This window comes from Hydractinia symbiolongicarpus, chromosome 6 (genome assembly GCF_029227915.1).
Source record: "Hydractinia symbiolongicarpus strain clone_291-10 chromosome 6, HSymV2.1, whole genome shotgun sequence".
Lineage (NCBI taxonomy): Eukaryota > Metazoa > Cnidaria > Hydrozoa > Anthoathecata > Hydractiniidae > Hydractinia > Hydractinia symbiolongicarpus.
The window spans coordinates 17,585,633-17,598,162 of record NC_079880.1 but is presented as its reverse complement, the minus strand read 5'-3'; the positions used below and the strand labels follow the sequence as shown (position 1 = coordinate 17,598,162).

The window sequence follows — 12,530 nt, the reverse complement described above, 5'->3', positions numbered from 1 at the left end:
TAGTTTTTCCAACCCGTGTGCAATTTTTGTTACCGCAATTCTCTTTTTTTAATTATTGGCGAGTACTTTAACATATTTTTCTTTGTTTCCTTATGAAATGACAACAGAATTGTATCTGCACTAATGTACAATTGAGCAACGTTTAGAAGGACTGCAGAATTAAAAACTGTTTTCTATCTAGTAAACTAATGTTTGAAATGAGTTTAATATGCTAGCTGTCATTTTGTAGAGTAGTGAGGAGTGAGAAGTGAAAATTCGAATATTTATTTAGATAAAAAAACATCAGTAAATATATGCATGGCCTTTATCAGACGTACTTTAAAAAAATTTTACCCAAGAAATTTCAAGGTATATTCATGTGGTTAAATATAGGATTGTGCAAAAGTCCTGCTAATCTCTTGTGCAATGATAAATCACAAGGATGCGCAATTAGTTTAGAATATTGAAAACTGTGTTATTTTTAGTTTCATCAACTTCGATTTCTCAATGACGATTATGTGAAGATTGTCGAAGTTGGACCAAGAGATGGCTTGCAAAATGAGAAGGTATAATGAGAAGTAAACGCCACGAAAGATATAAGTTGCGAAAAACCCCGTTATTCCTGTAACATTGGATTTACTTCATAAAAAAGTATAAGTTGCGTATAATCCCGAGGTGATGGTGTAGTAGATAACATTCTTTTGTATTACAACATTTTTAGGCTATAATCAGCACAGATGTTAAAGTGGAATTTATAAATAAACTTTCGAACACTGGGTTGTCTGTAATAGAGGCAACTAGTTTTGTTTCGCCAAAATGGGTCCCTCAGGTATGAATGGGTGCTTATTTATTTTTATGAAGAAATACGCGAATTACCTAAGGGTGATCAAAAAAAAATTGAAAATTGTTGATAGCGAAAGTTTATTTCCTCAAGATTTATTCGAATAGGCTATTTGTGAAAGTTATATTTGCTAATTTTTATTTATTCTAAATTTCTTTTGTAGGATAAAAAAAATTCGTTATATATATATCACTTTAAATCTCGTTGTCAGGTTCTGTGTAATAATTGTTAATCAACTCTTTGAATTGATTTAAAATTATGTGGTTTTTTATCGTTGATGCCATTTTATTGAAACTTTGTACACTGTTTTAAAACCTCCCTTAACATGTCGGTTTTTTATGTTAACTAAACATCGGGACAAAAACAAAAACAAAATTTGTTTGACATGTCCATTTTATTAAGCTTTAAACTGATCGTTTCGCGAAAGTTTTTTCCCTTTACTTCACAATTTTTGACCCGCAAAAGTTTCTTTCTTTAAAGAATATCCTATGTTTTATATAATCCCCTCTGCGTAATTACTTATTTACTATATTACATGGGTATTTTTTTGAAGAATTTTCGCAAGACAAGCTATTAAAGAGACGCAATGATAGGAATTGTTGATTTTTGGTTGTTAATTTTTTTTTGTAATAGTTTGCTGACAACAAAGAAATTATGAGCAAAATCGAAAGAAAGAAGAACGTATCATATCCAGTCTTGGTACCAAATATAAAAGGTTTTCAGTCTGCGGTAAGCGAAATGCACTCTGCGTGAAAAACTCGCGATATATTGGCGGTATATTGTCAATAAATGATATATCTGCATGAGCTTTGCGTTATTGTACTTAAGGTTTTTTTGAGGTTGGGATTTCTAAACTCTGAGAAAAACGTATTTCACAAGTGGCTCAATGTGAATACATAAAAATGATTTTTATATGCGAACCAAAGTTGTGGAAAAAAGGAGGTTATGTTCTATTTCAAAGTAGACGTTATATCTTTGCTTATTATCTAACAAGGTAGAAGTTGATGTGAAAGAGATTGCAATATTTGGTGCTGCATCTGAAGTGTTTACCAAAAAGAACATCAACTGTACAATCGAAGAAAGTTTAAGACGATTCAAAGACGTTTGTGTGGCGGCACAAAACAAAAACATCAAAATTAGAGGGTGACGTTTAACTAACAATCTATAAGATCTTTTGTGGCCAAATAGAAGTGACGAAGGTTGTAAAGGTTTGAGGAAATGAAAAATACGTGAAATGAACTTTCTGATGTTGATGTAGTAACTTGTAAAGATACACAGTTTAAAAGTTGTTTTCGAATAACCTTTAAATCATAACAACTTCGCACAAAAATCACTCCATAACTCCAACAGTCATAACTCGAACATTTGCTAAGCCGAACTATTTTAATAATCCCTTTGACTTAAATACTCGCGCTAACTCGAACTCCATTAGAAAAATGTAAAAAATCTTCGGAAGTTCCTTTTTTTATTTTCAAGGAAATATGATTTTCCATATTTGCCACTAGGAGATATCCCATGTTAAGAAAATTGGAAACGGCAAAATTTGCAGTCAGCACATTTTTGGGGCAAAAAAAATTGAGACTTCAAGTTGGCGAAACGCATTAAATAAATCTAGGCTATACACTACGTGCTTGAGATGAAGTTGGACGCTTTCACGGGTCGATCATTACTAATAAAATTAACTCGATTCTTTTGTTAAGATATGTGTCATGTGTGGTGGGTTGTCCGTATGAAGGTGATGTCGATTCTTCTGTCGTGTTGAAGGTATGACGTATGCCAGTATATACCGCAAATTATTAAAAAAGAAGTTAAAAAGTAGTGTTATCATAGGAGATGGTGGATAAATAACTACAGAACAAATTTCTTATAAAGGGTAAGAATTTTGAGGACTAAAAGTCTACTGCTTGTTTGCTTGTAATTTCTTTCTAGATAGCAAAAGAGCTTTTAAAAATGGGTTGTTATGAAATTTCTCTTGGTGACACTGTAGGGATAGGCACCTCAGGTAAGCACATATTTAATTTAAGACACTGTTGAATGGTGATTTAAAAGAGTTTTTTATTTCTCTTCTTTTCGTACCTGAAGATATAAATATGAACGATAGTTTACTGGACTTTTTGTGAAGTATCTACAAAGTATTGCCACAACAAAACAGGGCGTTTTTTTGTTTTGTGTTATGAATCAACCTATAAACCAACTTATAAGTCAACCTCTGAATCATCCTTTAAGAATCTACTGCAAAAATGCTGAAATGCGTATTAGAAGCAATTCCATCCGAGAAACTAGCCATTCATTGTCACGATACCTATGGAAGAGCCTTATCAAATATTGAAACGGCTTTAGAAGTAATTTTTCTTTTGTTTGTTTGTTTGTTTTGTTTTCACCTTGTGTTTTTCTTGTCACTTTTGAAAATCCAATCTGCTGAGTAGTCGTTATTTTTAGATGGGGTTAAGAGTAGTGGACAGTTCTGTGTATGGTCTTGGTGGCTGTCCGTACGCAAAAGGTGCATCTGGTAACGTTGCAACTGAAAAAGTGGTGCAGTATCTTCATACAAATGGAATGGAAACCGTATGTCACTCTCTTTTTTTCTTTTGGTAAAGAAACGCATTCTTTGCGTTGATTGAAATTTAACAACGTTTATTTAATTAAAATTCTTCACTAAAAATGAACGAATTTGTCCAAATTGCCATACCATAACTTTAACCTTATGCTTTGCAAAACTTTTGACACTTGTAAAACACTTAAAAAATAGCAAAGCAAGCAAATTTTGACAAATGTACGAAATTTAATTAACGCTAAAAATCCTCCATGTGAAAAACCAGATCTTGATTCTTTGAAAAGAATTTCCAATACTCTATTACGCATAAGATATTACGACTTTATATTTGTGCTGCTTGGTTTCCCGCTTTTCTTTCGACAAACCATGTAGGTAAAATGTTCACAATGTTTTAGGGTGTTGATATGAACCTCATAACGAATGTAGGTAAATGGATATCTCAATATGTCAGTAAACATGACTGACAATGACAAATTGGCATTGTCTCTTCCAGATAAGACGTAACGATATTCAAAGATGCAGATACCATAAATAATTATAAATGAAGACAGCACAAATAAACATTACAAAAATGCATCTTTTGTAGTTTTTTATTGGCTTCGATGTTTTTAAATCTGTCTTTTCAGTTATGAGCATGCCCAGTATTGTGGCAACGTTATTGAGACTACTAGTGACATCACTTAAACACACACAATCAGACTTCCGTGTTCAAGTACAGTGGAATCTCTCTAAAGCGGACACTATTGGTACAAAAAAAGTGTCCGTCTTATAGAGGTGTCCGCTTTATAGAGATTGTATCCAAAAATCACTTTCAGAGCAAAATTTTGCCTAATACATGACATTTTTTGTTTATATACGTTTTTTCTCTGTTCTATTCATTTTAAATCAAGAAAACGAGACATATAATTTGATTAATATGAACTTGTATTATTTATACGCTCTACTGTTATACAAACAAAAAAAATATCAACTAACAAATACATTGTGTTTTATAGAAGTTTGCTTTCTTTTTTATCTTTGGAGATTCTCCACTTTTTTCGTAACTGATAACAGCATGTCTTGACTTTCGTCAATAATAGGGTTGCGACAAATTCTATCAAGCTGGGTGATTACGTCTACATAACTAAGATTTTCCTCCTCGTTATCATCGTTTCCGTTCCCATGCTGTCCATCGTCAGAAACATCGTCGGGAACTTCGATACTCAGGTCTGGGTGTTGAACTGCATTGATGCTTTCCTCTCTTATTTCTTCTGGATGTGTTTATTTTCCTTTGATGTTGCCGAAAAATGCATGTCTAATATGTTAATTTTTCTGATCTTACGGCGCGACGTAAATAACACTACTTTAACGTCAATATCCCAACCTCGTCTTCAGGCCCATTTTTCTCTTTTTGACGATACCGGACGGCGAGAAGAAATGACCCTGGGCCACACTGGTCAGTTTTGGGATCTGATTAGTTTCTCAAGTTTCCGTTAATTATGAAGATAAATTAATTTATGCGTAAAAAATTGAATAATAACAGAAAAACAATAATGGCTTTTGTGCACAGGGTGTAGTAAATAACAGTATTAAATAACAATCGATTTTACAGATTAAATAACAATTCTCTCTGACTGCATGAAATGCAACATCCTATGTTTTATGACTTTAATCTCTTAGTAAAGCAACAAACATAAATTTATTGAAAAAAGTCAATTTGGTTTGACCATAGTGGCCATTTAGTTATAAATGAGTTTCCAGGGACCCGTTTCGTGAAAACCGAAACTGCAATATGATATACCGACTGATAGCCTTGTGGTAGAGCGTTCGCTTTCAGTGCGGGAGGTCTTGGGTTCAAACCCCGGCCGAGTCATGCCAGAGACTATAAAAGTGTGAATCTATCCTTTCTGCTTAGCGCTCAGCATGAGAATAGGATTGATATCTTAGGCGGTTGTCTAGTTGAGCGATTGCTGTGCTTGCACGACTTTCGTAGCTCAAATGGGAGCTTTAAATGCGCTAGGACCCCCTTTGCAGGACCCTCGTTGATAGCAGTACCAATGGGAACTGATGAGGCTATCCTGGGTAAATAATAATAATAATAATGATAAAAAAGAAGGATGAGAAAGAAAGATATTGAGTTAAAACTTGTTAGGAGATGCTTTTAGGCTGGTCTGATGTGATTAGCATAAAAAATGATTCTGTAATAGCTATACTTTCCGAATTTAGGCATTTAAAGCAGGGATATAAGATTTTTTTTAAAGACAATTATAAATTTTGACCTAACAATTGTAAAATTTTTTAGACAATACGATTTTATTTAGGTGTATATGCACGTTACGACAATGACATACAAAAGGAGCCAGTTATCATATACTTCAAAACGTATATATCTGATCTGTGTCTGACTGACACATGGTTACGTTGATGACTCAATACTAGTATAATATATGGCTACACCATGCCACTATAATGCCGGCGTGATAAAGCCTCAACTTAGGTTTATAGTTCACGTCAGCAATAAGTCGCCCGCAAGACAAAAATGAATTAGAAAGACTGCATGTGTCTAAAAATATACTAAAAACTTAACTAGCTATCCTTAAATTTGTTTTTGGCATCCGGCTCATTTCGACATCATGACGATGCGGCGTTTTATCAATTTTTTATCATTGATATTTTACTCAAAAGCAAACCCGGGGCGATCTTATGCAAAAATGTCGATTCGACTAAAACGTCCGCGGGTTTTAAAGTTCCGAATGAATAAAAATCACAGATGGAAGAAAAAACGCCTAAAACGTCCGCGAAGTTTCAAGTTCCAATGAATGAAATTTTGAAATGGGAAGAAAAAACGCCTAAAACGTCCGTGGGTTTTTAAGTTTAAACGCCCAAAACGACCACGGGTATGGTTGGTTACATGGACGACAAGTGGATGCTTCTTTTTCAACATGGTTTAGCTGGGTCAGGTTCAATTGCAGGAAGCACCTCAAGTGGCTAGAATAAATCAAAGCAATTGTATGCTAGCTAAGTTAAATGAAGAAGTTTTGAATTTGGAAACCCTTTCAGATATTAAAAGGATTGGAAATGCTGGAGGGAAGTATTGTTGCCACGTGTGCCATGTTGTTGTCTTAAACCAAACCTTCATCCTGCCTCTGCAAATCACAATAAATACATTGCTTTAAAGTAAGTAATACTTCATATATTTTAGTTTTTACTGCTTCTGGATTTAAGGCACTTTTGTGTCAAGAACTATTCTTAAAAGTGGTAAACCACCAGATGTTCTTACAAAACCTGTGATTTAAAAAATCTCTTTCTTATCAAAACAAAAGGTTTTAACTTGACCTCAATCAAATGGATTGTTTGTTTATTAAAGCCAATGCTAAACGAGATAACTGAGGCAATTTATGTAAATCTTGGCGGTCAAAAAATGTTTGGAGGTGTATGTTAAGTTTGGTATAGAGTATTGCTAAGCTGCATGCATTAGTTGGAATTTTGTTAGTTTTTTGTTTATTGTCTTAAGGTCACAGGCTTCGTGTATCTTTGTGTCCATGTGGAAAAAGAATAATTCCTGTAAGATAACTAAGGGACAGCTTTTTCATAAACACAAAAGTGTAAGCTAAATGTAAATAGGTCTGTAAATCCCCTTTCCCTGGGGATTTACCAACAGGGAACTTCTTCAACAGGAGCTGGTCCATCATTTGAAGAAAAAATATCAGTCTCCAACAGGAAACAAAAGGATAGCGCACTACGTATGAGACCAAGCTAGATCAAATCGGCACTTATTCAATAGAATCAACAACTGCTTATTCCATAGACTCAAATTGCAGACACCGGCCAGATACTGAAAAAGAGCAGAAAAAAAGAGGACGAAAACCAAGCTCTGTAGAAAACCTAAACATATTGAAAACTGAAAAAGAATTGCCCTGGCAAATGCGCCATCAAAACATGGTTAAAACGGGCTAAAATACCCTATTTTTGACAAATTGACCTCCCACAAAAATATTTAACAACCAAAAATGCGTTTGACAGTCATTGAATATTAAAATACTATCCCTTGCGAAGTGAAAACAACAAAAATTAGAAAAATAGAAAAACCTTACCCCTGGCAAATGCACTTCTTTTTTAAATAATCAACGTAAATAGAGAATTTCCAAGATAAAAACGTTGTATTTTCGCGTCGTTATGGCAAGACCTTTCTTCTTTTTACTAAGTTGAAATTCGAATGTTTATATTTTAGTTTCGTGCGAGAGATTAACCAGATTGCATTCTCGTGGGAGATATAGGCATCGAAAAATCTTGTTTTACACTTCTATTATGATTCATACTACGAATACTTACGAATTGTACATTAACAAAATTATGTTTTCACAGAAGATAATAAGAAAGGAGAGGGTTCATTGCTGTTTTCTCAAAAAAATTAGAGTGTTACCCCCTGGTAACTTAATTAGGAATGATGCCCAACTAGATAAACTTAAAACATAGCCTTCCACCCTTGTACAATTAAAACAAACAAACGGACTGGAGACTAACTTGCGCATGAAAGATTTCTTCCGCGGCGCGAACTTTTTTGTGAAGATTTTTGTGAAGAAGAGAAAGCGCTAGAAACTTTATTAAAGACCATGCGGGCTTAATTATTATATAACGAGAACGTCACACATAATTATATTTCATTGTTTTTTTAACAAATCAAAATAGCGCATTTATACAGTCAGGGGGTTAGGGTATAATTATACGCAGAAAAAACGAAAAACAAAATGCCGCTCCCCGTAAACATTCTACGCGACACTGATAGAACTGATTTTTGTTGTTTTAGAGGTTATAACTGAAACTTTGACATATTTATGTTATTTTGTGAGGAAGGACCATACACAGAAGAAGAATTAGATTAGACATTGCAAGCTGTGTTTTCTATATTTTGTATAAATTTTTACCGGCGAGAACTCTGTACAACATAACGAAATGACTGATCCTTCTCTATTTAAATTTGATGCGTTCAAAATTGCAGTTTTTTAAAATTTTGGGTAAGATTTAATGGGTAAGGACAACATGCAAAAATTCAAAAAATATTTGTTGAATTAGAAGTAGTTTCTACAACCATTCTTTTTTTACACTTTGTGAAGCTTTTGTGGGGAAAGAGTGTATGCAATATCATCGGAATAACTGATTTTTGTTGCTGTTGCTGTCGGAATAACTGTTTTTTTCTGCATTTTAAAATAGAATATTGTTTTGGAGGGCATATGAATAGATATATATATCTACAAAAATAATTCAATTTTGCAAACTTTGATTTTGTCGTTAACCTCTCATCTTTCATATTTTGATTAAACTTTTGTGGAAGACCGTGGGTATGCAATGGACTAAAATAAGAGAATTTAGTATTACTTAGAATTTGTATTTTGTGTTGCCAATTTGGTGCAAAAATTGACATAAAATGAACTGTTAGTTTGATTGTTGTAGTTTTAACATGACTCATTATAACTAAAACCTTTTTTTGCATTTCAAATTTGACTGATTAGCCAAAAAAAATAATTGCAAATTGGTTTCACAGTATACAAGCTGTTATTTTTTATATATATTTTATGTGAACATTCGTGACAGAATACTATAAAAGGACTGATTTTTATTAATTTTGGGTTTAAAATCTGTTTTTTGTGGAAATTTTAAAGTTTACTGCAGAAGGACCGTATGCAATATATAAAAAACCGTTTTGTAGCATTATAATTTATCCAATACATTTTTTTGAACCTAAATAAAAATTTCTCCCAGAGGCACAATTTAATGTTTATTTTTCACATTTTGTGTCAACCTTTGCCAGGGTTTGTAATAAACTAACTGATTTAACATACACATTGACAAAGATTTGTTTTTGGCACCGATCAGCTTTTTTTGTATGTGACATTTTGAGTGATATAAATTCTATAGGTGAGATGTAGTTTAAAATGCTTTGGTAAACTCCGAATAATTTTTGCATTGCCAGAGGGTGAAAGCAAGTAATATTAGTAGATTTAGATTTTAAATGTCACATTATACTGTAGTTGATGGATACCTTCAATTCTTTGGTCATTTCGCACTTCGTTATTGTTTGTTTTTTGATGGACGTATATTTGTTACATAAATTAAATGAGAAATGTACGTGTAAGGCCTTTTTTGACGGCAAAAGGCCATCATACAGCCTTTACACGCATGTGCATGTAGTTCACGGTGTTCTAAAGCCATGCTGCCAGGGAAAACGACTTAGGTCTTCGTAGTCCATTGAGAGTGGAAGGACTAGACCAATGGTAACATCCGCAAACACGGGGAACTACGTGATACACGTGTACGGCCTTTATTAGGCAGCAAAAGGCCATATTACAGCCTTAAGAGGCCTGTGCATGTAGTTGACGGTGTTCTAAAGCCATGGCGCCAGGGAAAATGACTTAGGACGTGGTAGTCCATTGAGAGTGGAAAGACTTGACCAATGGTAACTTACGCAAGCACGTGGAACCATGTGATTTACGTGTAAGACCATTATTAAACAGCAAAAGGCCATATTACAGCCTTTAGACGCATGTGCATGTTGTTGACGGTGTTTTAAAACCATGCCGTCAGGGAAACGACTTAGGTTATCGAAGTCCATTGAAAGTGGAAGGACTAGACCAATAATAACCTGCACAGGCATGTGGAACCACGTGATTTACGTGTAAGGCGTAATTAGACAGCAAAAACAACAGTACAGCCTTTACACGCCACTGCGTGTAGTTAACGGCGTTCCAAAGCAATTGCGACCTGGAGAACGAGTTAAAACGTCGTAGTCCATTGAGAGAGGAAGGAGTAAACCAATGGTAACAGGTTTGGACGCGTGGAACCAGGTGATTTGCGTGTGAGGTCCTCATTAGACCACAAAAGGCCATATTACAGACTTTAGAGGCCTGTGCATGTAGTTAACGGCGTTCTAAAGCCATGGCGCCAAAGAAAACAACTTAGCATGTCGTATTTCATTGAGAGTGAAAGGACTAGACCAATGGTAATCTGCGCAAGCACGTGGAACTACGTGATTTGCGTGTAAGGTTGCCATTAGACAGCAAAAAGCCATATTATTGCATTTAGAAGGCTGTGGATGTAGTTGACCACGTTCTAAAGCCATGACGCCAGTGAAAAGAACTTAGGTTGTCGCAGTCGATTGAGAGTGGAAGGACTAGACCAATGATAACCTGAGCAAGCACGTGGAACCTCGTGATTTACGTGTAAGGCCTTTATCAGAAGGAAAAAGGCCATATTACAGCCTTCAGAGGTCTGTGGATGTAGTTAACGGCTTTTCATAGCCATGCTGCAAGGGGAGAGGACTTAGATTGTCGTAATCCATTGAGAGTGAAAGGACTAGGCTAATGATAACCTGCGCAAGCATGTGGAACCACGTGATTTACGTGTAAGGCCATTATTAGACTGTCGAAGGCCATATTACAGCCTTCGGACGCATGTGCATGTAGTTAACGGCGTTCTAAAGCCATGGCGCAAAAGAAAACAACTTACGACGTCATAGTCGATTGAGAGTGGAAGGAATACACCAATGGTATATTGCGGAAGCACGTGAAACCACGTGATTTACGCGTTTTGCGTATACTAGACGGCAAAAGGCGATATTACAGGCTTTAGACGCCTGTATATGTAACTGACGGCGCTCTAAAGCCATAGCATTAGGGAAAACAGCTTAGGACGTCCTAGTCTAATAAGAGTAGAAGAACTAGACCAGTGGTAACCAGCTTGGACGCGTGGAACCACGAGATTTGCGTGTAAGGTCCTCATTACGCAGCAAAAAGCAATATTACAGCCTTTAGACGCCTGTGGACCTATTTGATGGCGTTCTGAAGCCATGATTCCAGAGAAAACGGCTTAGGACGTCGTAGTCCATTGAGAGTGGAGGGACTAGACAAGTATAAACCTGCGCAAGCATGTGGAACCACTTGATTTGCGTGTAAGGTCCCAATAGCCAGCAAAAAGTCATATTACAGCTCTTAGAGGCCTGTGCTTGTAGTTGACGACGTTCTAAAGCCATGCTGCCAATGAAAGCAACTTAGGTCGTCGAAGTCCATTGAGAGTGAAAGGACTAGACCAATGGTAACCTGCGCAAGCTCGACGAAGAATGTGATTTACATGTAAAGCCTTTATTAGGCGGGAAAAGGTCATATTACAGCATTTACAGGCCTGTGCATGTAGTTAACGGCGTTCTAAAGCCATGGCTCAAAAGAAAACAACTTACGACGTGGTAGTCGATTGAGAGTTGAAGGACTAGACGAATGGTGACGTGAGCAAGCACGTGGAACCACGTGATTTACGTGTATCGCCTTTATTAGGGGGCAAAAGGCCATATTACAGCCTTTAGACGCATGTGCATGTAGTTGACGGTGTTCTAAATCCATGGCGCCAGGGGAAACGACTTAAGACGTCGTAGTCCATTGAGAGTGGAAGGACTGGTCCCCACATGGAGTCCCCACAGTGCAGTACCAACGATGAGTCTTGATTTCGAAGAGTACCCCGACTGGGTTGAAAAGTATCGTCAAATTTGGAACAAAGTCGAGGAGTTGATATCTCAAAACTTGAGGACGGAGCCCGTGAAAAAAGGAGCGTTACATCAATGCCAAACTCAAACACTACAAGGACGCCATCACAACTAAATTCCACGGTATGCAAGTACCCTACGATAAACACTGCCAAGCCAGTGCCATCCTGGCTATATCATCGATGTATGTGCAGGGTAAAGACTACTACCCACAGGTACATATTGTGGAATGTAGGTATAAAGACTTTAAAGTCGAGTGGTTGCTGAGTGATGAGTAAATGTTTTATAACCCCACATGGGTTACAAAACATACTAAGGCTTGTAAACAGGTGGAGACTCTAGGTAGCGCTGGCATACTGCACAGATTGAAGTTTTTTTACGACGTCATTTCTACCTTCCTCCCTACCTTTCACTACAAGCTGAGCACGTTCGCGTTCGTTGGTGGCGTCAACAAGTCGTTTAAACCGTTGACGTATCTGTTCCTTTAATAGCCTATACCGTTGCTTTTCTTGCATAATGAGACTAATCTTGCAGTCACTGATCACCCCGTTTTCCACCGCTTTTGAAACCAGATCAACGATGGAATTCAATTTCGACACAGCGAGTAGTCTGATACTCTCATGTTTCTTGGATTTTACACCAATCCT

The 12,530-nt window shown here is 36.2% G+C and overlaps 1 protein-coding gene across 1 annotated transcript in view; it reads left to right on the top strand.

Moving 5' to 3' along the window:
• The window catches only part of LOC130647272 (hydroxymethylglutaryl-CoA lyase, mitochondrial-like), a 93,287-nt gene extending 88,935 nt beyond the window's left edge, over positions 1-4,352 (top strand). The window contains exons 2-11 of the mRNA XM_057453062.1: positions 272-348; positions 465-545; positions 701-808; positions 1,454-1,549; positions 1,815-1,963; positions 2,521-2,584; positions 2,750-2,822; positions 3,047-3,162; positions 3,260-3,385; positions 3,770-4,352. Coding sequence (XP_057309045.1) covers positions 298-348; positions 465-545; positions 701-808; positions 1,454-1,549; positions 1,815-1,963; positions 2,521-2,584; positions 2,750-2,822; positions 3,047-3,162; positions 3,260-3,385; positions 3,770-3,838 — 933 coding nt within the window. The 5' untranslated portion in view covers positions 272-297 and the 3' untranslated portion in view covers positions 3,839-4,352. The remainder of the gene's footprint in view (positions 1-271; positions 349-464; positions 546-700; positions 809-1,453; positions 1,550-1,814; positions 1,964-2,520; positions 2,585-2,749; positions 2,823-3,046; positions 3,163-3,259; positions 3,386-3,769) is intronic.
• The last annotated feature ends 8,178 nt before the right edge of the window (positions 4,353-12,530 follow it).